The 25,780-nt window shown below is 46.1% G+C and overlaps 8 protein-coding genes and 2 non-coding genes across 10 annotated transcripts; 5 read left to right on the top strand and 5 right to left on the bottom strand.

Annotated features, from left to right (window-relative positions):
- The first annotated feature begins 32 nt into the window (after positions 1 to 32).
- Positions 33 to 3,439, top strand: AGABI2DRAFT_223838 (hypothetical protein). The gene is made up of 11 exons (XM_006462429.1): positions 33 to 108; positions 227 to 254; positions 307 to 368; positions 419 to 476; positions 528 to 669; positions 717 to 837; positions 893 to 1,234; positions 1,281 to 1,517; positions 1,574 to 1,797; positions 1,848 to 2,472; positions 2,526 to 3,439. Exons 1-11 carry the CDS (start codon positions 83 to 85, stop codon positions 3,265 to 3,267), a joined length of 2,607 nt encoding a protein of 868 aa, XP_006462492.1. The 5' UTR covers positions 33 to 82; the 3' UTR covers positions 3,268 to 3,439.
- Positions 3,440 to 3,769: 330 nt separating this feature from the next.
- Positions 3,770 to 3,888, top strand: AGABI2DRAFT_t74. The gene has a single exon. It is a non-coding gene; the product is annotated as a tRNA-Leu (tRNA).
- A 220-nt stretch (positions 3,889 to 4,108) lies between these two features.
- AGABI2DRAFT_t75 lies at positions 4,109 to 4,180 on the top strand. The gene has a single exon. It is a non-coding gene; the product is annotated as a tRNA-Gly (tRNA).
- A 62-nt stretch (positions 4,181 to 4,242) lies between these two features.
- AGABI2DRAFT_193623 (hypothetical protein) lies at positions 4,243 to 5,546 on the top strand. The gene is made up of 7 exons (XM_006462428.1): positions 4,243 to 4,453; positions 4,506 to 4,571; positions 4,623 to 4,696; positions 4,747 to 4,840; positions 4,896 to 5,197; positions 5,253 to 5,292; positions 5,343 to 5,546. Exons 1-6 carry the CDS (start codon positions 4,364 to 4,366, stop codon positions 5,275 to 5,277), a joined length of 651 nt encoding a protein of 216 aa, XP_006462491.1. The 5' UTR covers positions 4,243 to 4,363; the 3' UTR covers positions 5,278 to 5,292; positions 5,343 to 5,546.
- A 735-nt stretch (positions 5,547 to 6,281) lies between these two features.
- On the bottom strand, positions 6,282 to 8,098 carry AGABI2DRAFT_119346 (hypothetical protein; the record flags this gene model as incomplete). The annotated part of the gene is made up of 6 exons (XM_006462427.1): positions 6,282 to 6,781; positions 6,830 to 6,841; positions 6,897 to 7,354; positions 7,405 to 7,476; positions 7,526 to 7,695; positions 7,748 to 8,098. The coding sequence occupies 6 exons, from the start codon at positions 8,096 to 8,098 to the stop codon at positions 6,282 to 6,284; spliced, it is 1,563 nt and encodes a 520-aa protein (XP_006462490.1).
- A 605-nt stretch (positions 8,099 to 8,703) lies between these two features.
- Positions 8,704 to 10,287, bottom strand: AGABI2DRAFT_223832 (hypothetical protein). The gene is made up of 4 exons (XM_006462426.1): positions 10,029 to 10,287; positions 9,493 to 9,977; positions 9,041 to 9,440; positions 8,704 to 8,984 (listed from the first exon to the last, which is right to left on the bottom strand). Exons 1-4 carry the CDS (start codon positions 10,264 to 10,266, stop codon positions 8,776 to 8,778), a joined length of 1,332 nt encoding a protein of 443 aa, XP_006462489.1. The 5' UTR covers positions 10,267 to 10,287; the 3' UTR covers positions 8,704 to 8,775.
- A 581-nt stretch (positions 10,288 to 10,868) lies between these two features.
- AGABI2DRAFT_72540 (hypothetical protein) lies at positions 10,869 to 14,735 on the bottom strand (the record flags this gene model as incomplete). The annotated part of the gene is made up of 17 exons (XM_006462425.1): positions 10,869 to 11,038; positions 11,096 to 11,482; positions 11,539 to 11,631; positions 11,687 to 11,780; positions 11,831 to 11,989; positions 12,046 to 12,184; positions 12,234 to 12,719; positions 12,765 to 12,937; positions 12,991 to 13,032; positions 13,079 to 13,142; positions 13,201 to 13,227; positions 13,281 to 13,513; positions 13,563 to 13,621; positions 13,680 to 13,866; positions 13,923 to 14,011; positions 14,070 to 14,123; positions 14,174 to 14,735. 17 exons carry the CDS (start codon positions 14,733 to 14,735, stop codon positions 10,869 to 10,871), a joined length of 3,018 nt encoding a protein of 1,005 aa, XP_006462488.1.
- A 611-nt stretch (positions 14,736 to 15,346) lies between these two features.
- On the bottom strand, positions 15,347 to 17,716 carry AGABI2DRAFT_223828 (hypothetical protein). The gene is made up of 12 exons (XM_006462424.1): positions 17,678 to 17,716; positions 17,419 to 17,624; positions 17,164 to 17,365; positions 16,948 to 17,117; positions 16,570 to 16,891; positions 16,335 to 16,457; positions 16,232 to 16,284; positions 16,097 to 16,182; positions 15,976 to 16,043; positions 15,721 to 15,917; positions 15,562 to 15,669; positions 15,347 to 15,512 (listed from the first exon to the last, which is right to left on the bottom strand). Exons 1-12 carry the CDS (start codon positions 17,690 to 17,692, stop codon positions 15,455 to 15,457), a joined length of 1,608 nt encoding a protein of 535 aa, XP_006462487.1. The 5' UTR covers positions 17,693 to 17,716; the 3' UTR covers positions 15,347 to 15,454.
- Positions 17,717 to 18,691: 975 nt separating this feature from the next.
- AGABI2DRAFT_206829 (hypothetical protein) lies at positions 18,692 to 20,506 on the bottom strand (the record flags this gene model as incomplete). Its single annotated transcript, XM_006462423.1, has 7 exons — positions 20,107 to 20,506; positions 19,871 to 20,046; positions 19,477 to 19,817; positions 19,246 to 19,424; positions 19,027 to 19,197; positions 18,871 to 18,975; positions 18,692 to 18,814 (listed from the first exon to the last, which is right to left on the bottom strand). Coding segments are annotated over exons 1-7 (1,476 nt in total), but the record flags the coding sequence as incomplete, so codon positions are not given.
- A 1,808-nt stretch (positions 20,507 to 22,314) lies between these two features.
- AGABI2DRAFT_193619 (hypothetical protein) lies at positions 22,315 to 25,664 on the top strand. The gene is made up of 10 exons (XM_006462422.1): positions 22,315 to 22,403; positions 22,454 to 22,522; positions 22,571 to 22,741; positions 22,806 to 23,058; positions 23,119 to 23,217; positions 23,282 to 23,578; positions 23,631 to 23,757; positions 23,816 to 24,437; positions 24,498 to 24,756; positions 24,814 to 25,664. The coding sequence occupies exons 1-10, from the start codon at positions 22,321 to 22,323 to the stop codon at positions 25,600 to 25,602; spliced, it is 2,769 nt and encodes a 922-aa protein (XP_006462485.1). The 5' UTR covers positions 22,315 to 22,320; the 3' UTR covers positions 25,603 to 25,664.
- Positions 25,665 to 25,780: the final 116 nt, after the last annotated feature.

Here is a 25,780-nt window from a genome sequence, read left to right as displayed (position 1 = left end):
GCCTTTGCTTTCATCTTCAACTCCCACCTTCACCACATTTTCTTCTTCACTTAAATCATCATCGTTGGCTATCGCTCGGGAAATGACATTTGTTTTTAAGAGAGGTATGTTACTTGCCACCCATGACGGTTTGCTGCAGTGACCAAGTCTAATACTATACCTCAGATGGGTGGGTCTACGCGTCATGACGCGATTACAGGTATCTAATTACGTTTTTCATCTTCAGCCGTAAGGAGCGGGTGCAGTTCGATAAGGTACGAGTTGTTGAACGCGTTGAAAAACGCGGCTTTGATAACCACTATCTAGATCACCTCACGCATTGAGAAACTTTGTTATGGCCTCGATACCAACTATGTAGACCCCGTAGAGTATGCATATTCGGTCTAGTATGGCCTTCGCAGGTGCTGATATGTTGTAGGGTCACACAGAAAGTCGTTCAAGGTGTTTACCAAGGTGTCACGACTGTGGAGCTTGATGTGAGTCTAAACCTCTTACATAGTATCATGCATCACTTATATCATGAACAGAACCTTGCGTCGGAGACGGCAGCCTATCTTACAACCAAACATCCCGATTACGCCGTGTTAGCTGCTCGCATCGCGATCTCCAATCTCCACAAGGAAACTAAGAAAACCTTCTCCCAAGTTATCAGCGACCTTTATCATTACAGTAATTTTACTGCTTTCAATATTTCTCACCACTCATCTGTCCCTCAGTCAATCCAAAGAATGGCAAACCTGCTGGTATGATCTCGAAGGAAACGTATGACGTGGTCATGAAGCATGCCGACACTCTTAATTCTGCCATCATCTACACGCGGGATTTCAATTATAACTAGTAAGTCATGGAAAAGTGTAACATGAAATCCTGTAGGATCTAACTTGTATACTAGCTTTGGCTTCAAGACTCTTGAGCGTTCCTATCTTCTACGTATCAACAACCGCGTGGCTGAACGTCCTCAACATATGATAATGCGTGTTGCAGTCGGTATTCATGGAGAAGACATCGACCGCGTCATGGAGACCTATAACCTTATGTCTGAACGCTATTTCACCCATGCTTCTCCGACCCTGTTTAATGCGGGTACACCACATCCTCAGCTGAGCTCCTGCTTCTTGGTTTGCATGAAGGATGACTCTATAGAGGGTATATATGACACCCTCAAGAGTTGTGCAATGATCAGTAAAACTGCAGGTGGTATTGGCTTAAATATTCATTGCATCCGAGCGACTGGGTGCGTTGATTCTTATAGTTGTTGTTCTCTATTCAATTAGTTCTAGGTCTTACATCGCTGGCACCAATGGTTATTCAAATGGTATCGTTCCCATGCTACGGGCCTATGATGCCACCGCTCGCTATGTCGACCAAGGTGGTAATAAGCGGCCTGGTGCTTTTGCCATTTACCTCGAGCCATGGCATGCAGACGTCTTCGATTTCTTGGATCTCCGTAAGAATCATGGTAAGGAAGAAGCTCGGGCTCGCGATCTATTCTACGCCCTCTGGATCCCTGACCTCTTGTAAGTGTCCGTATCTCTTTGCACTTGTCCCGCTACAACTATCTCTTTTTTTCCAGCATGAAGCGCGTTGAAGCCAACGGCGACTGGTCCCTCTTCTGTCCCAGTGAAGCGCCAGGATTACACGAGGTCTGGGGTCCGGAGTTTGAAGCTTTGTACGAGAAGTATGAAAAAGAGGGTCGCCAACGGAAGACCATGCCCGCCCAGAAGCTTTGGTATGCTATACTTGAATCTCAAATCGAAACAGGAGGCCCTTTCATGGTTTACAAGGATCACGCCAATTGTGAATATATCTCCTCATTTGTGTGACTAGCTCATTCTTACCTTGCATAGCTAAATCCAACCAGAAAAACCTCGGAACCATCAAGTCCTCCAATCTCTGTACGGAAATCATCGAATACTCCTCTCCCGATGAAACCGCCGTCTGCAATCTTGCGTCTCTTGCGCTCCCAACGTTCATCAATAATGGCAAATACGACTTCCAAAAGTTACATGAAGTTGCGAAAGTGGCAGCTTTCAACCTGAATCGTATCATCGACGTTAATTACTACCCGATACCTGAAGCTCGGCGTTCCAACATGCGCCATCGCCCCATTGGTATTGGTGTGCAAGGCTTGGCCGATACCTTTATGGCCCTCCGCATGCCATTTGATTCACCTGAAGCCAAGCTCCTGAACATCCAGATTTTCGAAACCATCTATCACGGCGCTCTCGAGGCTAGCTCCGAAATGGCTGTTAGTGAAGGGCGATATGAGACTTATGAAGGAAGTCCGGTATCGCAAGGACAACTCCAGTACGACCTTTGGGGTATCACGCCCACTGATCTCTGGGACTGGACCTCGCTCAAGCAACAAATCGCTCGCACCGGTATTAGGAATTCCCTCCTTGTCTCCCCTATGCCCACCGCCTCCACAAGTCAGATTCTTGGTAACAACGAATGCTTCGAACCCTATACAAGGTATGTATCACTTCACTCACATGCCTCCATCATCAAACGCTAATTTCTCAAAGTAACATCTACACTCGTCGAGTACTCGCTGGCGAGTTCCAGGTTGTGTGCCCTTGGCTTCTCCGCGAACTTGTCGGACTTGACCTTTGGGATGACAATATGAAGAACATGATTATCGCGCACAATGGTTCTGTCCAGAACATCCCCAACATCCCTGCCGATGTCAAAGCCATTTATAAAACAGTTTGGGAAATCAGCCAGAAGAAGGTTCTTGACCTCGCTGCTGACCGTGGACCGTTTATCTGTCAGAGTCAGAGTCTTAATGTCCATCTCCAATCTCCAACACTTGGCCAACTCACCAGCATGCACTTCTACGGTTGGAAGAAGGGCTTGAAAACTGGGATGTATTACCTTCGCACTCGACCTGCCGCTCAAGCCATTCAATTTACAGTCGATCAAAGTGTCCTTAATCAGGCCAAGAAGCAAAACGCCTCGAACGTTCGACCGCCTGTGAACAAGGCCAATGGTATTCCTACACCAACCTCTTCCCCCATCCCTAATGATGCCTCTACATCATCTAATACTTCCTCCACCATGCCAACCTCGCCATTGCAAACATCGGTTTTGGAGCCTCCTACTGAAACACTTTCGGCATTGTCCCTCGATGAGAAAACGAGAGAGGCCGCAGAACGAGACCCCGAATTTGCTGCTGCTTTACAAAGACAAAAAGAACGTGAACTCGCTGACGCCAAGTTACAATGTTCACTTGAGAACAAAGAAGCCTGTCTCATGTGCTCGGGCTAAACATCATGATAGCTTTGCTTTCTCTTTGTACTCTAGTCTGCTATGTAATATCGTTGATGTCGTCCAGTAGTGTTTATGTTTTGTTTTGAATTAGCTCCCACCTAGGTGCATGTACCTCTACCTATTTTTGATGGATTCCGATTATGAATTATATAGGAATATGATATTGACCCCTGTCGGATGAGGATGACCATGTCGAATATGTTAGCTCTACATCCAGAATCAACATCTGGGTCATGGGGTATTCGCAGTACATTCAAAATCTCACCGCACAGTGATTACGGGGAGTATCACATATTGTATCGATGCAACTTTACAAAAGAAATCTAGTAGAAGAGTCCGAGATAAGGGAGATTTTCATGATATGAAGATACGGATGCCGGTCTTTATGGGCTTAGCTTTGCAGGTTCCTGGCTCTTGGTTAGTGGTGGCTGGGTTGCCTTATCTGTGATCGTAGATGGCTCCCATGTCCAAGTGCATTCGACGAGGCATTGGTTGTGCAGGCGAGATGGCCGAGTGGTCTAAGGCGCCAGACTAAGGACTAGGGGTATGAGATACCCAATTCTTCCTCAAGTAGGAATCTGGTCCTCCGGGGCGTGGGTTCGAATCCCACTCTCGTCAAATGTTTTTCGTTTCTTCGTATGGTCACCAAGTCAGCAGTTGTCTCTTATTTTTTCTTGGCATGAGAAGTCAAAACGCATCAAGTCACTGCACCTCAGCCGATAATATCTGGTATAGTAAGTAAGTGTAGTGCTTCACCGGCCTCATATTTACATTTTTCTTGCTAATTGAATCCGGCACTCTTTTCGTTGGTCAGATGTGGCCACATGTCTCTACTGTAACGTCGATGGTGAAGTGGTTATCATGCTTGCCTTCCAAGCAAGCGGCACGGGTTCGATTCCCGTTCGACGTAAGGTGTATTTTTTTCCGCGAGTGACGAAATAGGAAATAGCGCTGACGACATGCGCGCGTGGTCAATCAAGGACGTGTCATCTGTGAGCTTGCACGTTCAGTCTTTCAACGTCGGACCACTTCTCTGTTTTGCTTCTGCGCCAACCCTGTTGCATGATCTATCTACTGGTCAATCAAGAATACTATGCCTGTAGGGATTGAAGCCTGGATTACCCAAATACCACCCATTACACGAGCATGGCTAGGTCTTTCAGTATTGATTAGTTTGGCCGTAGTACGTATCTCAAGCCTCCACCAGAAGTTATGTTACTCATGCATCTATGTAGCAATGTCAAATTGTCACGCCATTGCAACTCTATTTCAGCTGGAAAAGCGCCTTTGTGAATGTGCAGGTATATGTCATACCTAGAGTTTCTCTTCATTCTGGTCCTTATCGACTGTAGCCGTGGCGTGCTATAACCACCTTTTTTTACTTTGGGTCTATATCACTTGATTTCGTTTTCCACTTGTTCTTCTTGTGAGTAACTCTTCATATGTGCATGTTTCCTCGCTCTGACCTGGAAATAGCATGCGGTATAGTAGGATGTTAGAGGAATCGTCCTTTGCCAACAAAAATGCAGATTATTTCTGGCTGCTTCTTCTGTCCTCCGTAATGCTTCTCGTAAGTTATCAAACCTCATTTTACAGCTGCAACCACTAATGCAAGTCTCTCGCAGGCACTTTCACCTCTTGTCAACCTTCCCTTCCTTTCTTCTTCCCTCGCTTTTGTGCCAATTTACTTTTGGTCAAGACGACACCCATCAACACCCATATCACTGTTTGGCCTTTTTACCATAAGCGCGCCTTATCTTCCAGTTGCCCTCGTCGCTTTCTCATGGATCATAAATGGATCGTGGAGGGCGGCCATAGCTGACTTGGCCGGTTGTGCTGTTGGCCATGTTGGTTGGTTTTTGAGAGATGTATGGACGAGAGAGATGGTTGGAGGACCTACTGTTTTCAGTCAAGCTCCAGAGCCGCTGTAGGTAACACCTTGATCTAACCCTTGATTTGAGCACTGAATATCTCTCATATAGGAAACGGCTCTTCGGCGAGGATTAAGAAACTGTTTTGCAAGTAGGTTCATTAACCAGAGCACAATGTTCGGCCTATTCATGTGCTCGTAGGTTTCACGGTTTAAACCAGACGACTTAGATGATTGTCTTTCTAATTCTATAGTAATAGATACTCTCTTAACCCGGGGGGATAGCTCGATGAGAGCAATACGTTCGAGGGAACTTTGAGCGACCCAATTGTTTCCTTCGACAATAACTGTATATGTTTGTAATTGAAAGAAAAAGTACGGACGGCATTGAGTTTGTTTGTTTTTTGAAATATTTGGGGAAACTTGGCGTATCAATATGTTAAAGAATGATAGTTGGTGGCAATAATGAATAAGATGGTCATTGGGAGTGTGTTGTCGTCCGAGGACTGACTCCTTCGACACTCGAGATCAAGCGTTAACGACGTTGCGCCTCTCTCTTGACTGTCATCCCACTGGTATACTGAAGTTGGAAAAATTGAATTTTTAGAAGGCTGGTGACGGCGCCGGCCTCACTAATGGCGGATTACTCACTCAGGACGTTCTGGAAGTATAAATTCAAGTTGCATCATCGGGTAATCGTTCTGTGAGAAAATATAAGAATAGCATAAAACGAAAGGTGGTCGGTCACGGGCCGGTCACTACCAGTTTCAGTAGTCGTCCGGCGTCAGATAGCTTTTCTACATTCTCGGACGATTCAAGACATTTATCGTTATGTATCCGCAAGAAAATTAAGTGTAGTACAGACCAATGTGGGTTATTACAACCCAGAGGAACCTACCGGGGTCTCGGCCTTGAAACCATTGACGAGATAATTTCAGCCGCCGTTTAAATTCCGCCAACAGTCCACGTAAATTAATTGATTGACAAGTCTCGGTTACATAATAATAACTTAAGTAAAAGGAAGAAAGGTTTCGCAGAATTCCGTAAACGACAGATAATGACCTATGCTATATATATACAATGATGTAAGTTGTCCATGATGCCAGTGAGAGGGAAGTTGAAATATCGAACGGAGAACACATCAATCCTCATGAAGGCAGTGGGATCGAGGAACTTGTCCCGCTTCCATCAACCGTGTCATGGTATTGAGCCTTCGGTGGAACATAGAAGGTTTAGCAGTTGCTTGGCTGGAGGCTTGCGGTCGATGAGCAAATGTTCGTTGAATGGGAGGGAAGACAAATTGGCCGGTGAGATATTTTGCCATCCTATCCTTTTCCCACTTTTCGATCTCGTCTGGTGTTGAATTGCGAGATGGGGACGGTGGAGGGCGAGAATGATTGACAAAGGAACAAGTTGAATCGGAATCCTTAGTCCCGGTGAATCTCCGCATCGAATTACGCGATGGAGTAGAATAAGATGGAGCTGGACTTGGGCTTGGACTTGGAGGGGTCCGAGCGAGTTGTTTCTGGCGTGTTTCTGCTTGAATTCCAATAATATCGAATTCGCGAACAGCGAGAATCAACAGCAGGATTACCACTGCAATACTCGTGATGATCATTTGCGGGAAGTATCCGATGGTATCTCCGTATAGGTTAGTTTTCGAAGTTGACTAGGGTTCGACTCGCTTACCGATTAGTACACCTATTTTAATCATCTCGTTAATGACTGACAGCTGGAACGTTAAAAAAAAACTTACCATCAAGGCCTGGAGCATCCGGCATACTATTCCGTAATTGGGGGAGCAAAACTAGGATAGCACCAGAGGATATCAAATGCTTGAAAAGAGGTTTCATGCCAGAGACTCGTCTTGCTAGTATGACGTGCCCGACCGTGATATGAGTAAGGACCCAGCTGATTGCGAACAGAAACAATGCGAAGAAACGCGCCGAACCAGGCCGTCCAACGTGTATATCTATATCACGACTAGGATGGATAGTCCCATCAGTGGCGTTAGAGAAGCTTTCAACGTCGGCGGTTCCAATATCGAAACTTGACATAATGTCCACGGTGGTGAGCTTCTGAATCGGAACACTTGTATTTGAGAAGTCGACGGCTCTGAGTGTGCTAGTCAGAAAATAGCTGTCGAAAGGATACAGTCGGGCGTTATGAACATCAAGTACATGGTCACTGTCGAATTGAACTAGATTTTGAATGCTATAAGACGTCAGCTTCTTATAAGGAAGGGATGCCGAGATGAAACACACCTGCGTCGATGACCAGTTTTCTTATGAACAGGAATGGTCGACGGGTCATATATTGCCGCAGGTTCATCCGCACTAGTTACGGCTCGATAAAGTCCGTGGATGAGTTTAAAAGATTGCTTACTTGTCAACGAATATCTTAAGAGTTGAAGAAGGCAATCCACAGACATTACTTCCATGGACGCCAGTGGATTCAGGTAATACAAAGTCCTGACCGCAGGCCAAAATGGACCAGCGGATTGTTATTGACGGTTCATCCACGTCCACGTCCACGCTCTCCCCAAATAAAACGATCTGCGAAGCGAAAATTGAGATGGGATATGGACACTATACAAATAGAACGTACGCCAGGCGACGTCTCCGCGACTTTGTCGAGGGAATCCTTGTAATAAGGGTCTTCAATATGAGCACCAAGGAACGCGAGTGAAACAGAAATGACAAAGAATATCGAGGCGATAATGGCCAAGGTCACTATAGTAGAACCGCTGAGGGGAACAACAAAGTTGGGCTGAAGTTTTGTCCTCTCCGGTGGCAGGGGATTTGTGCCTCCCATGCTGGCTTGTGGGTCAGCACGCCTGTAATTTGTGGCGGCTTCAGTAGGAGATAAATGAAAGGACCGTAGACGATGAGTAGAGCGACGAGAGCGATGTAACGCCGGAACACGAAAAGACGAAGGCATATTGAACCTGAGAGTCATGGTCGTACCATAAAGCCGTGGTTGTGACTCGGCATAGGGGAGAGGTATTCAGACCATACGAGGAATGGCCATATAAAGTTTTGCGGCCGAGAAGCCGGTAATAGCGCTGAGCTAGCTCAAAAAAGTTAACGTACTACAGGCCGTAATCTGATCGGCATTGAATATTGACAATTGACATACCAATGATCCAGCCTGTAGCCTGACACTGCAGAACGAATGATGAAACAATTGCTTGTACTGTTATTAGAGTCTCAGCCCAGATCTTGACAGGGCTACAAATGTCAACGCTGCTGGTACAACTTTGAAAGTTGAGCGCTCATGGTGAGGATAAAGTAAATTTAGGCTCACCGGTTTAACCATTTCGGGATCTAGTAATGTTTCTTCCGTTCCCTTTTATCTGCATTTGTCTGCATGATTGAGCTAACCAAATCTAGGGGTTTTCCGCACGTTGCACTGCCATCAGATGCCATGTATTTTTGTGTTAACATGAGCGCAATGATGTCCTGTACAGACTGCCGTCGAGATTGCTGTTACCGACACATTGCCAAACTTGGATATATTTGCTTTCCATAAAAGAGTTCGCCTTTTCCATAGGATAATAACGAGGGAATTGATGGTGGGCCAACAAATAAATTTCTTCATCCAATTTACATTCCTACAGTATCAGTTGCAGGGGATCAAGTATCCGCGGACAGGAGCTCATCTAGTTTCACGAGTTCATCAAGGGGACCGTACTCATCTCCTTCTTTACCATATATCCGCAATATTCTGTTGGCATGGCTCAGGAAAATCCTCACTTGACTTCTGATCTCTGCCCCCATGCCTGAGGTTTCCATCGTAGTTAGTGCATTCCAGTGTGTCTTTGCCAATTCTAAGAGGTGCAATCCTAAAACCATTGTTCATCCGCCGCATAAAATATGATCTGAGGTAGATATAACTCACCGATCTGTGGATAATTTGTCGGATATATCAAGAGATACAGGGCTAGCAAAATACGACCACATCCAAAAGCGGTATTATAGTCCCCCTCGTGAGAGGCTTTGCTGAATTGTTCTGATAGCTGTTCCATATAAGATTCGTGCAATGCACATCGTAGCCCGAGTGGAAGGTCGGAAAGGGAAGGTGTAGGAAGTTCCGCGCCCAGTACATCAGACACCCCCACGTACTCTCGCAGCTCGTCACCGAGAGACGACATCGTTTCTGAGGAGTCCGGTGGCTTTGGTATCTGCCCCAGTTGGCTTATATCCCTACAAGGACCGCATTGGCAAGTAAACCCGTAAGTGTATTGAAAAATTTGACTCCGGGACTGGGTCAGGGCGGGATCCAGATAGGGAATACAGATCTTAAAAAGAGGTTAATTTGTATTAGCAAGGTCGAGACCTGACCTGTCTGACCTCTTCCCCGATGTCGGTGTCACGAAGTGCAACTACCTCCATAAGAACGGGTTGAGCGGAGCCCTGCACATATCTTGGTGCGGCGTTTGGAATGCAAGAATGATTGAACAATCGGCTTGCCAGAGGGAAAACACCGTGGCCGATAGAGTTCAAATGCGAATGAATGGTAAAATTATTGTTGCCAAAGCGAGAATAGATATCTTGGACAAGACTGTCATCAAGAATCAGAGATTTCGGAATTGAGTCTAGTGTTCTTTGGGATGCATGAGAACCAGGAAGGAGCGAGAGGAATACTGAAAATGGATCGTGAGGGTTATCTGCCGATGGAACGGGTTTCGTTTTCACAGTTCGCCCGAGGAAGTGCGATAAGAGTATGACATCCATGCGCTCATGTTGTGAGAATTGCTGGCCATGAAGATAGGATATCATCAGGCTATAACTCTTACATACGCGCTTATGCTCCAAGTCCCATTGTACCTTCTGGCCTGTGGATACGAAAGTCAGCATATGCTGACTGAGAACGATAAAGGCCTGACATCTGGTATCACAGTAAAAATACGAGGCACACCCGGTACACTTCTTCAGTTTTTCACCGTCAGGTGGTAAACGAAAACAGGTATCGCATCTCCGTCCCTTCTCGGCTTCAAGTAAGGCGGAAGTAAAGGCTGGTACTGATAGCACGACTGATCCAGCAGATATTTTTTTAGTGGAAATAGCCTGCGACCGCGCGGTAGGATGTGGAACAAGTTTGATGTTTTTGATTGTGACATCCATTGATTACATGCGCAGATGTGGATGTATTGGGATGCTCAGCCTGTTGTCATAAGAAGGAGGAAGAAGAGGAAGAAAAGATTGTAATACACAGCTTACGGACGAAGAAAGTCACTGGATACTTATTCCGGTAAAATCATCAATGACTATCAAAACAAAGCCAAGTTGCAAAGTGTCGGGCTCTATAGTATTATCTCCGCAACCGCCCCCTCTGCATTTAAATTCAATATGTCCGCTTCGCGGCCATCCGAGTCGCATTGCGATTATGAGTTCGTGAGTGCCGTTGATTAGTACACACAATGGAGTTCCTTGGGCCCAGAGGTTCTCGACACGGCGTGCTTTCTACTTCGTCAAGTGGGAGTGTAATAGTGAAGGTGACTCCATCCATGCCGTACACGATGATAAAGTTTTTCGACGTTGTTGCAGACAAACCATGCAAACCACAGTCTTACTAGGCAAGCGATCACGATTAAGGCATAGACCTATATTGAACCGGAGACCATCTAGCCCGAGCTAGAACGACATTGCAGTGATACAGCAATGGAAATCTTTGTCTAATGTAAAGAATTGTCCTTGAGACGTGTACTAATAAATTTCTCGTATGATCATGAATCCCAAATTGCCCCAAAGGCAGGTATACCTCGGCTTGTCATGCCATATACTACCTTTTCCGTGAGCTTCCTGTTCGATATAATCGCCACGGCTTCCGCATTGAATTCCTTGACCAAACGATATGTCAGTTTCACCATATCAGGTTTCCCATGTTTACGCGTGTCTGCAAGAGTATCATATCAGTTCAGCAATCCTTGCCCATGTTTCAAATATCTCTTACCATACAATACAGCATCTGGCGATTTTTCTAGAATAGAGTCCACAAAATTGTCACCGAAAGTCTCCCGAACGTTTGGTGATGTCCACAAGAGTTTGATTGGGACCCTCTGCTCAAATATAACTGGCGCACAGGGGCCAATGCCTGAACCGGTGGCGACAACGACCAGACGACGGAAAAGAGGTACGATTCGGAGCACTCCAAAAGTCGGTACACCTCGAACCCACAGATGTTTTGGAGGACTGTCAATCTGTTTCGCAGTCCAATCGCCTGCCCGGCTTACAACCAGCGAATAGCCCTTCTTTCCTGGTACTGGTACGGTCGCAAAGCCATGCCACTCAAAGAACGGGTCGTCCGAGATACGAGTGAAACTTCCAGCGATGGGAGTCGCTGTCGTGGGTTCACATCAGCGCCGTCAAGGTCAGGTTCAGAAAGCGTAGACTCACTGTACTCGAAATGGAACCTAACAGCATGCCTTGAAAGCACTTCACTATGAACAGGTACTTTCCGAAGCCGGAGCCAAGGCAAGATGATCGAGGCTACAAAGAATTAATTAGTGAGAACTATGCAAGGACAAGGAAAAATTACTCTCACCTGTCAATATGCAAAGCAGCCAGAAATGAGGGTCATGAGTAAGACAATATCCGAGAGCTTTGTTGCCTTTGTAGTCATTGGCTAAAAGGACAAACTAGGGCCCCACATGTCAGAAAAGATTTCCCGGTTATATATTCTACGAACCTGACACCAGACCATTGCTGTCGCAGCCCAACCAAGAAACCGATGGGATACCTCAAACTTGTTATGCTGTCTGGACCGGAAAGTTGGATAGGCAAGAGAAACAACGCCCATCAGGAAGACAAGAATGATATAGGTCATCGTAAGCGTTGGGATAGAAATCTATATTGAAATATCTGTCACCACTATTCCGCGCATTATCATAATATGAGATGGACCTTATCGTGGTTCGATAGCTGCTTAGTTGCTTGCCCTGTAAATAGAATCAACCATATGACACCAGAAACAGCAAAGCCCGAATGTAGCCCTCCGATATGATAAACCCTTGCACACACACGACGAATGCTCAAGGGCCATCTAGAAGCAAATAAGCGGCGAGCGCAGCGAAAGAGAAGTAAATACAAACGAGGGAGGAACCGAGCAGCAAGTGTTGAAGAAACTATTGATCACGTATTCTTGTCGCATCAGAACCGCGCTAAAGAGGTTGACAATGACTAGCCCTCCGACCCGTTGCGCGTCCACGCCCTTGGTGCATAACCAAATAAAAATGCACATATTAATGATGAATACGATTCCAAAGAGCCGACGATAAAGAGTAAATATAAGGTGGCGAAGGTTGCGGACGAATCTGCCCTGATTCTTGTCGGGGATGTCGTCATCCTCGTATCCAGCCCACGCCAGCTCCTCCTTGGATGTAAATGGAATTCCTGTTTTTGTAAGCGAAGATGCGGACGAGCAGTGGTCCCCGATGACAATTGCGGGTACAGGAGAGTGACCGGGTGAACTTGGTAGCGCCGTTGGAGGCTCGGAAACTGTTTTCACGCTTTCGCTTTCATTGTATAGTGAGTCGATCGCTGCTTGTTGGAGCTTTCGCTTATCGATTTTGCCGTTCCTGTGACTAGGTGAGTGTGTGAAGTTGCTGGCCATGTTCACTTACTCAGTCTTTGGAAACTCATTTAGATGTAATATCCTCGTGGGAGTGGCATAATATGGCTGGATTTTGGAAACTGCAGCCTGAATATCCTCTGTTTTGGTAACGACGGGTGTAACAAAGCCCCAGAGTTCACTCTCAATCAAGAGCGCGGTAGCGGAGAGAATTCCAGGGACAGCCTAGAGCAGGTGTCAATGAATGGACGGTCTTATAAGTACATAGACGCAAGTACCTCTATGGCACTGGCCACACCGTCAAGTTCAACACGGAATCCCTACTGTCAAGTTGGCATAAAATCCATACATTTTTGCTGAACATACCTTGATCTTGACTTGATTATCGAGACGGCCAAGCACTTCAAGTGTTCCATCCTCGTTCCAACGACTTTCGAATCATGTCAGTAACGACGGAGAAACGGGTGAATGGAAGAGACAAGACGTACCCGAGGTCACCAGTGTTGAACATGAGACTATATCATACTTCACCAAACGAACAATATTTCCGTTAGTTGATTTAACTCACCTATGTTTATCGATGAAAGGGTCCGGACGGTAGCATTCCATGCTTTTCCCAGGAAGGTTAACGTAGCCTCTGGTAACACAAGCCCCTCCTGCCCACATCAAACCTGATGCGCCAATCGGTACGGGTTCGGAAGTATCGGGATCTAATATATAGACGTTGGTGTTTGGATTCGGCTTCCCAATGCTCAAAGGACGACCGGGAGAATGTAGTTGCATGGTGTTCACAATGGTAACCTATTTTTTGTCAGGCCAAACGCATCTGGATGTTATAAAATCGTATTACTTCGGTGGGCCCGCAACAGTTATAGAAATTGGCATGAGAGGCCCAAGAGTCAGCAAGATCTGGACAGATAAAGAATCACAATGTGAAGGTGCATAAAAAGTACCACCTCGTACTTACACTTAGGACACGGTTCACCAGCGACGGCAACGACTTTGACATTAGGATAGTCCTGAGGGTTGTGAGGCAGTAGCATTGATGGTGTGGCAATAATGACGTCGACGAGTTTCATTACGGCTCGCCATTCCTTTGAAGACTTTCCTCGAAGGTATAACGTACAGCCATTACACATACTACCGAGAATTTCCTAGGATATCGTTAACCACAATCTCCTTTGGACTGTTAGATAAGTCTGACACTCACCCAAGCAGCCATATCGAATGAGATATTCAAGAGCTGAGACACACGAACACCAGGCGCCATGTGAAGATTTCCCGGAGCCATGCATAGTACTACCGCGCAGACTGAGCTGTTGGAGCCAAAAAATGAGACAGGGCCTTGAAACCTTACGGTTCGTTACATTCTTGTGACTAACGTCAACACCCTTGGGTGATCCAGTTGTCCCTAGCATACAGCTGACTTAGAGCGTTTTTGTAAAAGACAGGCAGACTCACCACTTGTGAAAATCACATATGCACCTCCATCGGCAGTAGCCAAGTCCTTTGGTTTGGCGCAGTGGGTCGAAGAACTCGCACAGATCACTTGCTCCAGATTAATGATGTGTTTCCCTTCAACCCTTGAGGTAAACTTAGGCAGTGTGAGCACCATCTCTATTCCTGACTCTTCGAGTGCATGCCTCAGAGTGCTGTCTGAAACGACGTTTCCGTCAAGAGGTATATATGCAGCCCCGGCTTTGAGGACACCGAGTATGGCCACGACCATGGGGATACAGCGCTCAACGAGAACACAAATTCTGGAGTCCGTTTCGATACCCATATCTTGAAGGTAAGTTGCGAGACAGTTGGCACGACGATCAAGCTCGCCATAAGTGATACTTTCTTCGAAGTTGACAACAGCCAAAGTACTCGGCTGGAGAGAAGCATGATATTCGAAAGCATGATGGATGCAAGAGAATGGGGATTTGATTGTCTCCCCTATCCCGAAGCGGTAAAAAAGAGATTTGTCAAGGGGCGAGAGGCCACAAAACAGGTCTTGACGTGGGTGGAGGATAGCCATTTGTTGAGAGGATTGTTAGAAATTTATGTTGAATTTTCTTGCTTATAACAAAAAACCAGAGTCGATAGTCCCGATGTTATGCCTCGCTTATTCCTTTCAACGTAGAGTCAGCTGTCCATGGACAAAATACTAAAAATTCACCTCTGAGGAAATCCTCCTCTCAGGTCTCGTACACCTTTCGCAACACTCATCATCCTCGGATCGGATAGAGAGTGGTTTACCCGCGTTGTCTATACAGGCGTCGTTATTTCGGTTCATGTTTTCGTGTCAGGCGGTCCCTTGTGGGAATTGAATGATGTTTAAGGTCAAAAGAACGACCTCATGCTTCTATGTATTCTTAAAAGTGAGATACTTGTTGTGAGTGGTCCATATGTAGGCCTTTCGCATGATGAAGAAGGTTGTTCAGGAGGTTGAGACTCGAAATAGATTTACGAACATTCATCGGAGTTCCAAATGAGGTACAGTGATCTCTCGCCCTCATGTGCACTGCACCCTTCCACTTCCACTTCGCCAGCAGTACAGTTATACCCAGCCAAGAACTCTCTGACCAACGGGTCGGATGGCATCAGCAGAGCCCGGGGCCCACTCCTCGCCTTTCGTCTTCTTTTAATGGGTCTGTTATTTATTAGTATATTAGGCATAGTGTACTGCGGACTGTGTCCGAGCGTCGCGTAATAAATCCTGAATAATAAATACATAAATAAAAACCATGGAGTACTCTATCTGAATCTCTCTCGCTTGATGATTGACTTCTGTCTAGAATCACGCGACACACGCCTGAAAGCCAGTATGAGAGACTTATCATGAACACAATTAAGATACGCACATATAAAATTCCATGACATCACTTTGACCTAGTTTCCTCAAAAAGTTCTCATCGTGAGTGATAATGATGAGCTGGAAATTAGAATGTGTCCTTCGTTCGTTGATGATGCTGTAGGAGTTGTCAGCCAGTTAAAAATATGATATCCATTTTGGGACCCACTCTACTAAGCTGGCCGCCAATGCATCGATATTATCTGTATCGAGAGCATTTGTTGGCTCATCCAAGGCGAGAATTCCACAATTCTGGCCAAAAGAGTCTGACAGCGCAAGGCGAATAATAATTGAAGCAAGCATCTTCTGGCCTGCAGAGCACCGACCCCGCATGTCCATTTCAACTTGATCCTTTGTCATAACAACCTATTCCATGATCAGGTGTCAGATCAATGTGGTATTGAAAAAGCGAAAGACAAGGTACTCTGTAATTGTAAGACCGCTTATTAGCAGCTCCCTCGACGTCCGACTTGATCTTAATGCCATCGATGTCTGTTAACCCGTAAGTAGACAAGAAATGAAGGTATAGGTAATATGATTGATACCAGTGCCCTGATAGGTCTTGTTCCAGAGATGTTTCATGACATCGTTGACCTCTTCCATCTTGAGAGTATGATATTTCATGATTGCACTAAAAGGATGTCAACATCGATCACGTTGCCAGATGAGGGAACACATACTTGTCAAGTGCTTTCCCATACTTCTCCAAGTCGCTGTTCGCCATATCAGAAACCTGTCGCAAGCTAAGCAACTGCCCTTGTAGAAATATGAAAAGATAATGACCTTGACAGAAATCAACTGTTCAGTGTATCGCTTATTGATGTCTTTGAAATTCTTCTTGAGATCTGTGTCGTATTTCTCGACCTGCTGTTGCAGGGTGTCGAGCTCTCCGCGGATACGTCCATACTAGCAAGGTATAGAAAATAGATGGCAGAGGGAGCAAATAGACGAAACATTGTGAGAGAAAACAACTTATCAGCATACCACCATGGAAAACAAGCAAAGACCATTTACTTACCTCAACCCGCAAATTATCCTCCTTTGCTTTAACCAATTTGTACTTCTCGTCGAAATTTCTCCTGGCTTTGGCCATCTCTTCCATGTCATGCGAGTCTATCTCCTTTTGCACTTCGCTAATCTCCCGAATAAGTTTCCGAGCTCGGATATTATCCCGCAAGTTAGCCACTGAAGCACCACTTTCATTTATCTCCTTTTGTATGTCGGTTATGACCTCCCGTACACCGTTAAGTTTGGCGCTGAGTTCTTGAAGTTCCAAATCGAGCTGATCGACTCTTTCCGATGTGTTCTCGAGCTCGCGAGCCCGTCGTTCCTTGATATAACTAATCGAGAGTCATCGTATCAAAGAGTTGGCGACGACAGAAAGACATTGCCATACCGTTCGACACCTTTATGGACATGGTTGAGTTTGTTCAAGCTAGTGTTGAGTTCTTGAATTTGTGTAGAGACTTGCGAAGCCTTGGCACTCAATTCCTGCTGTGAATCCTGGAACGATGTATTCAAGGCTTCAATTGGGGCCTCGCCCTCCTCGATTTGACTTTCGAGATCCTAGTCTTGTGTTAGAATGAACTGCGCAGGATATAGAGGAGCAAACCTTGATTTGGTCCGTGAATAAGCCGATGTCTTGTCTCATCTTGGCAATATTCTCCTCCAACGCCTCTTTCCCTTGCAATTTACTCTCCAAGCCTAACTCTTGCTTCTCCATTCCATGGAGACTATCCTCCAACGTTCTGATGGTTACATTCTGCCTATCCCTCTCGATTGTGATACTGTGTTTTTCGCGTTCAATCGTCCGGCTAAAAATCATTGACTCAGCACGCTGAAATGTTCGATTTTGTGAAATGCTTACAATGCACCCGACAGCTCATCAAGCTCTCGTTGGACATCATCAGCTGTTCGAGTTGTACCAGTGCTCTTGAGTGAGTCCTCAATCGATGTAGCTTCTTGGCGGGCCTTTTCCGCTTCTTTCTGCAAACGGGCTACTGAGGAAGCCTGCTGCTTCAAGTTGGTGATCTCACGGATTTGGCCCTTTATTTCGTCAAGTTTTTCTTGTTCCTATATAACCAACATTTGTTAACAAGAGGCTCTGAGAACATCGGAGAATTGACCTCATCTGCACGCATTCTAAGTTCCGGTATCTGCTTATCGAGTTCTTTCAGCCTGACATCGAGAGCAGGGATCTCTTCATTCTCCAAGGCCTTCCTCTTCGCATCTGCTGGTCTGAGGTTTTGCAGCTTCTCCTGAATCTCTTCCCATGCCGATAACGTCTCTTTACTCTCTGCTACATCCAAGTTTTCGCCACCTTTGATCAACGCTTGGAGCTTGAATATAACCAAGTCAGTACAAGTATCCAATATATAAGTGAAGCGCGTACAGTTTTCTCCATAGTGGCCATATCGCGATCATTCATCTGACGATTACAAGCCTGGCACTTCTTCTCTCTCTTGCTGACCTTGATAAGATTCTCATAGACCTCGTTAGCTTGTCCGATGAGTACATCGCGTCGCCGCAAGTCTACTTCTTCAGCTACGGCTTTGAGAGCATCTTCGTACGTCAAGTCCTCGAGATCATCAGTGAGCTCGGCTTTGATCTTCTTATTGATAGCTGGTAACATTCTCAACCAAGATGGCGTGTATAAATAAGACAAAGACTCACATTCAACTTCCCGTTGCTTGGCTTGTTTATCCCTGATCATATCTTCTTTCGCCTTGTTCGACGTTTGGACTTCCGCAAAAAGATTAGCAACGGAAGTGTTCAACTCTGATCTCTCTTTTTCCTTCAAATTCAACAGTTCATCTATTTCTTCGTCAACTTTATCTTGAGACAAATCCTTTGACGCAAATTTCCGGTACTTGTCACTCGCAATCTTGAAGCTGGTATGGAAAGGTTCAATGCGTATGCCAATAGTCATCTGCATCTGAAGATACTTACGTGTTCCCGGCTTCATTGGTCTTACTCCTCGCCTCAGCTCTCTTCACATCCAACCTCGCCCTCGAATCGGCTTGCAAACTTAAAGTCCGCAGCTCCATATTCAGCAGCTCTCTCGTCTCTTCCATCCTCTTGCCCTTTTCTGTCTTTTCCTGAAGCCGCGAATCAAACTTGGCATCAGTCAAATCAGATTTAAGTTTAGCCAACCGCGACCTCTTCTCTTGAATATCGCCTTGGAGAAGTGTGAGCTCAGACTTGATGGTTTGCTCGTCCTCAAGCTGACGCTCAGTTTTCCTGATGTTGATCTGGCGTTCGTGCTGGACAAATCAAGCATATTGGTGACCTAGATGCTGTGATAAACCAAGAAGCTCACGATCTGCTCCTGAAGATGTGCTTTCTTGAGTTTCTTGTTAGTGAGATCAGATTCCATTTCAAGGACTTTCCGTTGGTGAGCATTTGATTTATCTTGAATTTCGGTCTAATGAATTATCTCGGTGTGTGAGTGATAAATAATTCAATAATCACGTACTTGTATCTTGTCTAAATCAGCGATTTGCTTGCGTCGCAATTCGTCGAGACGAGACAGAAATTCGTGGGCTTTCTCCCGCTCCAGAGGCGAATAGTTGAATCCCTTGATCTTATGTTTCTCGCTAATTTCATGAATAAGTTGCTCGCGTTCCGCGACCTGCATTTTGTGCGCCTATACAAATGATCAGTAGTGGTCATATAGAATTACGCGCCAACGTACGTCCGCCTCTCCAAGGAGCCTACCACGCTGAGCAACGCAGTCCGTGTGCTCTTGGCGTACTCTACCAACATGTCCCTCAAGGTCTGCTTTCTTGCTAAATTCAGCTTGCAACTTGCGTTTCTGGACACCTATGTGCTCATCAAAGTTACTCAAACGAGTTTCGAGTTCCTGGTCGGTTCCTAGGTAGAGAGTCAATTCATAGTACCTCCGGAACGTCAATTGTAGACTTGCCTGCCAATTCTTGCAGATTCAATTTGAGTTCTTTGTAATCTTCTTGCAGGCGTTCTTTTTGCTTGACGAGATTCTCAATATGAATATAAGTTTCTCGAAACTTCGTCGCATGCTCAAGAAATTGTTGATTAGATATGACTTGTGCGTCGTACTGTTGCTTGAGCTGTTCATGCTCCAATTCTTTATTTGCGATAATTGACCGGGTCTCAGCAAGGTTCTTTTTGACATCATCGGCTCTGTCTTTCTCTTGCTTGAGGCCCGCGAGGACAGCATTGTCAGTTTTGAGACCAGTGATACGGTCCTTGCGAAGAGTTTTGATTGAATCAAGTGCCTTGGCATATCTGTTGTGAGGCAGTGAGCGTGATAAGAGAGGTGTTTGGTTGAGGCAGCGAACCGTGTTGCTTCGAATATTTCGTCAAACTTTTTCTTGAGGTTTGACGGTTCGGAAAAGGGCCAGTAAGATTCCTCTTGGTGACAGAAGATGACATTGTCAAGGACAGCTTTTGAGACACCTAACAATTGCGGAATTTCATTATCCATCTCGGCACATTTTGTCGAAATAGTCGAGCGCTAACAGAGTAGAAGCATCCATCACACGAGACAATTACGAAATCACAAAGAGGCTCTTACTTTGCCAGTTTTTTCGGACTCGTCTGCGAGGGACAATATACCCTCCAGAGTCTTCATCGTCATCGTCGTCTTCTTTGCAGTCAAACTCAGATTTCTGACAGCCAACATTCTTATACCATTTGCAGCATAGAATCTCAGCTTGACTTGCGCTTTGACTTCCTTCTCATTGGCCATCTTGGGGTCATGGATGAAAGCACCACCACGAGTACCTGGAGGCTGATCGCCTGTCGTTGCATACTTGAGGCATTCGATGATAGTAGTCTTGCCGCTACCGTTGTGACCAACTATGACGGTCACGGGAGAAAAAAACTCGACAATTGCAATTTGTTTGTCGTCGAAAGATCGAATACCACGGATTGCTAGTTTGTCTAGGTGCGCCATGGTGAGTGTGAAGACGCGCAGTACGTGCAACACAACGCAATACAACGCGCGCGCGTTTTTATTGAAGTCACGTGAATGTCGAGTCGTTCGTCTCGTTGGTCCGACAGGAATCAATGGAAGATCATGGTTCAGACTTAGCAGAAAAAGCAGGATAGCTCACAGAACCTTTGGCCATTGTGCTCTGAAGCCCAGACAAGCTCAAGGGCCCGTATATTGAAAAACATCATTAGGTATGCTATGCTGTGCACAATGATCCTGAAGAATGCAATAGAATCTTCGGTGAGTAACAGACCCACCCAACGCGAGGGTATCTAGCCGGCGAACTAGAGCGGCTTTGGATAGAGACAGTACGGGGAAATAAAGTCGGCCTTGATAATCATATGCCAGAGTGACCGGCGAACGGCGAAACGCAAGGTTAACGGAAAAAATGAATCTTACGCATCGTCAATCCTAGGTAGCCCCGAAGTTGGGAATACCTCGGCTTGTCGTAAAGCGTTGTACTTAAGACGTGTACCAATAATTTTCTGACATGAACATGAATCCCAGATTGCCCCGAAGGCAGGTATATCTCGGCTCGTCATGCGGTTTTGCCACCGTTTCCGTGAGTTTGTTATTCAATTTTATTGCCACGGCTTCTACGCTATGCTTCTCGACCAAATGATAGGTTAGTTTCACCATACCAGATTTCCCATGATTACGCGTTTCTGGAGAGTAACATATCACTTCAGCATTTCTTGACCATGTTTCAAGCTTCTCTTACCATGTGATACGGCATCCTATAAATATGGTCCACCTAATTGTCACGGAACGTCTCCCGAACGTTTGGCGATGTTCACAAGAATTTGTTTGGCACCTTCTGTCGAATAAATTGGCGCACAGGGGCCAATGCCGGGACTTATGGCGACAACGACCAAACGACGAAAGACATGTACGATTCGGAGCAATTCGAAAGTCGGTATACGTCGAACCCACAAATGGATTGGAGGACTGCCAATCAGCTTCGCAGTCCGATCGCCTGCCCGGCTTACAACCAGCGAACAGCCCTTCTTTCCTGGTACTGGTACGGTCGCAAAAGCCATGCCACTCAAACAATGGGTCGTCCGAGATATAAGTGAAACTTCTAGCGGTGGGAGCCGCTGTCGTAGATTCACACGAGCACCATCGAGGTATGGTTCTGACGACGTGGATCAATAAACTCAAACTAGAATCGTAAACGTGTGTACGTACTTCCAGTGCACTGGTTACTCCGTCAAGCTCACATGCAGTCCCTGCTTTCAAATGTGCAACCAAAATTCGATGAATTGCTGCTGAATAGACTCTGATTTTGACTCAATTGTCAAGGCCGCCTGACCTGGTGCATAAGGTCGAAGCTACGACGTAGATGATATGCCCGAGATACCCGATCTCACAAGGTTTCCTGAAAGGAATCCCGAATTGCATTTCAAATTGGGAAGGGGACCGGGAGACAGATGCACCACAGCAAAACGTGAGGATAGCAGAACAAAGTCTATGACGAGCTAGAAACAGGCAATTTCATCGATACGACGCGCAAATCTGTCGAACAGCCCTGTTGTTGTACCTTCAAGAGTCTGCCATCAGGACAGAAAATGCCACGAGAAGAGTAATAGCATCGACGAATTGAAGTAAAGTAGAGACCAAGAAGAGAGTAAGGGGAGGAAAATGCATTTCTGGAAGCAAATAGGCCATCGTGGACACTGGACAGTCGGAGTGTCAGAGCAGGTGTGGTGTACTAATCACGTGACTCGAGAGCCTGAAAGCGAATTTGTTTTCTAAACCCGTTTAGTGCTCAAACCACCACTATCCTAACTCACAATGGCGGCCAAAAACAAATCCAACAAATTGGCGTTTTTGTCAATGCCAGCACCAGCCTCATATGTTGCTGGTCTTGGTCGAGGGTACATTTGTTCTTTTCCTTTCCGAGAGCATCTACTAACGGTATACCCAGTGCTTCTGGATTTACAACTCGTTCGGATATCGGCCCCGCTCGAGAAGGTCCTTCAGAAGAAGTCATTGCGTAAGTTCCTCGCCCTTTCCCTTCATCAACTTACTAACTTCGTATCAGTGAAGCCAGAGCTCGGCGAGGAGAAGAAGAAGTGGATCCCGAACAGTTCCAAGACCCGGATAATGAATATGGTCTTTTTGCTGGAATGACATATGAACAAGATGACGAAGAAGCCGACAAGATCTACGACAAAGTCGATCAGGCTATGGACTCCAGGCGGAAAGCAAGGAGGTGTGTCCAGGGTTAGTTGAGTCATTGCTGTCCTTGATTAGACTAACAACTTTCCCAACTGTAGGGAGGCGCGTGAACAAGGGGAACTAGCGAAACACCGAGCGGAAAGGCCGAAAATTCAACAGCAGTTCGCCGACTTGAAACGAGGTTTATCTGCCGTGACGGATTCCGAGTGGGATAGTATACCAGAAGTTGGAAACTTGACGAGAAAGAAGCGTAGAAAAGAAGATCGGTCTTTTGTGGTGCCAGACAGCGTGCTTGTTGGTGATAGAGCAAAGGGCGAGTTTGAGAATGCTTTAGATTCAAGGCAACAAGAGGTATGTCACTTTTATGTTGACAGGGATTTTCTGTCTGAGTTTACCTTGCCTTCTTTCTAGGTTGGCGGTTTCGTTACACCTGCCGACTCTGGTATTCTTACAGACTTTGTTGAAATCGGTCAAGCCCGAGACAAGATTCTTTCCCTCAAGCTTGATCAGGCAAGTCCCTCCTTCCCAATTGCCATCGCCACGTATTTACGTACTTTCGTTCGTTTCTTCATAGATATCCGGTACGACTTCTACATCGGGCACTTCTACGTCTGTCGACCCCAAGGGTTATTTGACCTCCCTCGATAGCGTCGTGATCAAATCCGATGCTGAAATAGGCGACATCAAGCGTGCACGCATGCTCTTTGACTCACTCGTCAAATCCAACCCCAAGCATGCTCCTGGGTGGATCGCGGCTGCATGTTTAGAAGAACATGCCGGCCGCATGGTTGCAGCTCGTAAAATTATCAAAACAGGGTGCGAAAATTGTCCGAAGAGTGAGGATGTGTGGTTGGAAGCTGCGCGTCTACACGTGAGTCAAAGCACACTCTTATTCTGAATCACCACTAAAAGATATCTATTAGAACAACAACGATGCAAAAATCATTTTCTCAAACGCAGTCCAACATGTTCCGCAAAGTGTGAAGATATGGCTGGCGGCTGCGGATTTGGAAAGCGACCCGAAAGCAAAGAAGAGAGTCTTACGAAGAGGTTTGTGTTTTCCTCCGAAGCCGAATATGAACTCAACATATATCTCTTGCTTCTATAGCCCTTGAGCACATACCAAACTCAGTACGGCTCTGGAAAGAAACCGTCAACTTGGAAGAATCAGCGACCGATGCTCGAGTTCTCCTTGCACGTGCTACGGAAGTTATACCCTTGTCTGTCGAGCTGTGGCTTGCACTAGCGCGACTTGAAACACCGGCGAATGCCAAAAAAGTCCTCAACTCAGCTCGAAAAGCAGTTCCAACGAGCCACGAAATTTGGATAGCCGCCGGTCGCTTACTCGAGCAAGAAGCTAACACTCCAGAAAAATCCAGTGATTTAAAGACCAAGGAGCTTGCCGCTGTCGACAATACTATTGAGCTCGCAGTTCGTGAGCTCCGTAAACACGGTGTCCTCCTCACCCGTGAGCAGTGGCTCAAAGAAGCCGAACAATGTGAAAGTCAAGGAAGCATAAGGACATGTGAAGCAATTGTAAAAGCGACGGTGGCTATGGAAGTGGAGGAGGAAGATCGACTGGATACTTGGGTTAGTGATGCTGAGGGTGCGGAAAGTAAGGGTATGGTAGGGACCGCAAGGGCGATCTTGGCATATGCATTGAAGGTTTATCCGGATCGAAGAAATTTGTGGAGGAGGGCGGCTGAGCTGGAAAAGATGCATGGTACAAGGTGCGTGGATTTCCGCTTTGCTCTATGTCTGAAGAGTCTGATTTAGAGGATACTTTTTAGGGAGAGTTTGGATGTTTTGCTCAGTCAAGCAGTGAAGCACTGTCCACAGGCGGAAGTGCTTTGGCTTATGGCTGCGAAGGAGAAATGGCTTGCTGGAGATGTGGAAGCTGCTCGTGTAGTCTTGGAACGCGCATTCAACGTCAATCCTGAAAGCGAAGAAATCTGGTTGGCTGCTGTTAAACTAGAGTCAGAGAACGGAAATATGGATGTCGCAAGACAGCTTTTACAACGCGCCAGGGATGTTGCGGATACTGATAGGGTAAGTTAAATGCACCGACTATGGGTATCGACCGATTTCTCACATTCTTTGCTCCAGATTTGGATGAAATCAGCAGTGTTTGAGCGTCAACTCGGTCAATACGCGGACGCACTTCAAACTCTCGAAACAGCCCTCACAAAGTTCCCCAAGTTCCCCAAATTTTACATAATGCAAGGTCAAATCCATCAGAAACTCAAAAACATTACTGCCGCGCGAAAATCGTATGCTACCGGGATGAAAGCTTGTCCGAAGAGTATCACACTTTGTATATTGGCATCGCGGTTGGAAGAAGCTGATGGGAAGAGTATCAAGGCTCGTGCGTTGCTTGAAAGAGCTCGACTTGTGAATCCCGCGAACGATGAATTATGGGCTGAATCGGTTGGAGTGGAAGAACGATCTGGTAGTTCAGTGCAGGCTAAAGCGATGCTATCCCGTGGACTTCAGGAATGTCCTACCTCTGGACTTCTTTGGTCCCTATCCATCTGGTCTGAACCTCGACCTATGAGGAAGACTCGTTCGGTCGACGCGTTGAAGAAGAGTGCTGACAACCCCATCATTATATGTACTGTGGCAAGGCTGTTTTGGGCGGAAAGAAAAATTGAAAAGGCGAGACATTGGTTTAGTAGGGCGGTGGCGACTGCACCAGATTTGGGAGATACATGGGGTTGGTGGTTGAAGTTTGAGAGAATGCATGGAGTGGAAGAACAGAGGGAAGAAGTGAGGAAGAAGTGCATAGCTGCCGAACCACATCATTCACCGGTGTGGCAAAGTGTGGCGAAAGATGATGCTAACAGGGGAAAGAGTGTCGGGGAGATTTTGGAGATGGTTGCGGCTGCGCTGCAGTGAATGTTTGTATCTTATGTCGGTGACATGATATGTTTTTACAGATTGTATTGAGTGTTTTTTCTTGTATCTCATGCTTCGCATCTGATTCGGGCCAAGCTGTGCGAGGTTTAAGGAACTCTGGCGTAGCGGAATGATGACTGAACGATTATTGATTATCGATGACGCTCGACCGGTATTA

This window comes from Agaricus bisporus, assembly GCF_000300575.1.
Source record: "Agaricus bisporus var. bisporus H97 unplaced genomic scaffold AGABI2scaffold_7, whole genome shotgun sequence".
NCBI lineage: Eukaryota > Fungi > Basidiomycota > Agaricomycetes > Agaricales > Agaricaceae > Agaricus > Agaricus bisporus.
Note: the sequence above shows the minus strand (reverse complement) of the source record. Positions and strands in the feature narration are given on the sequence as shown.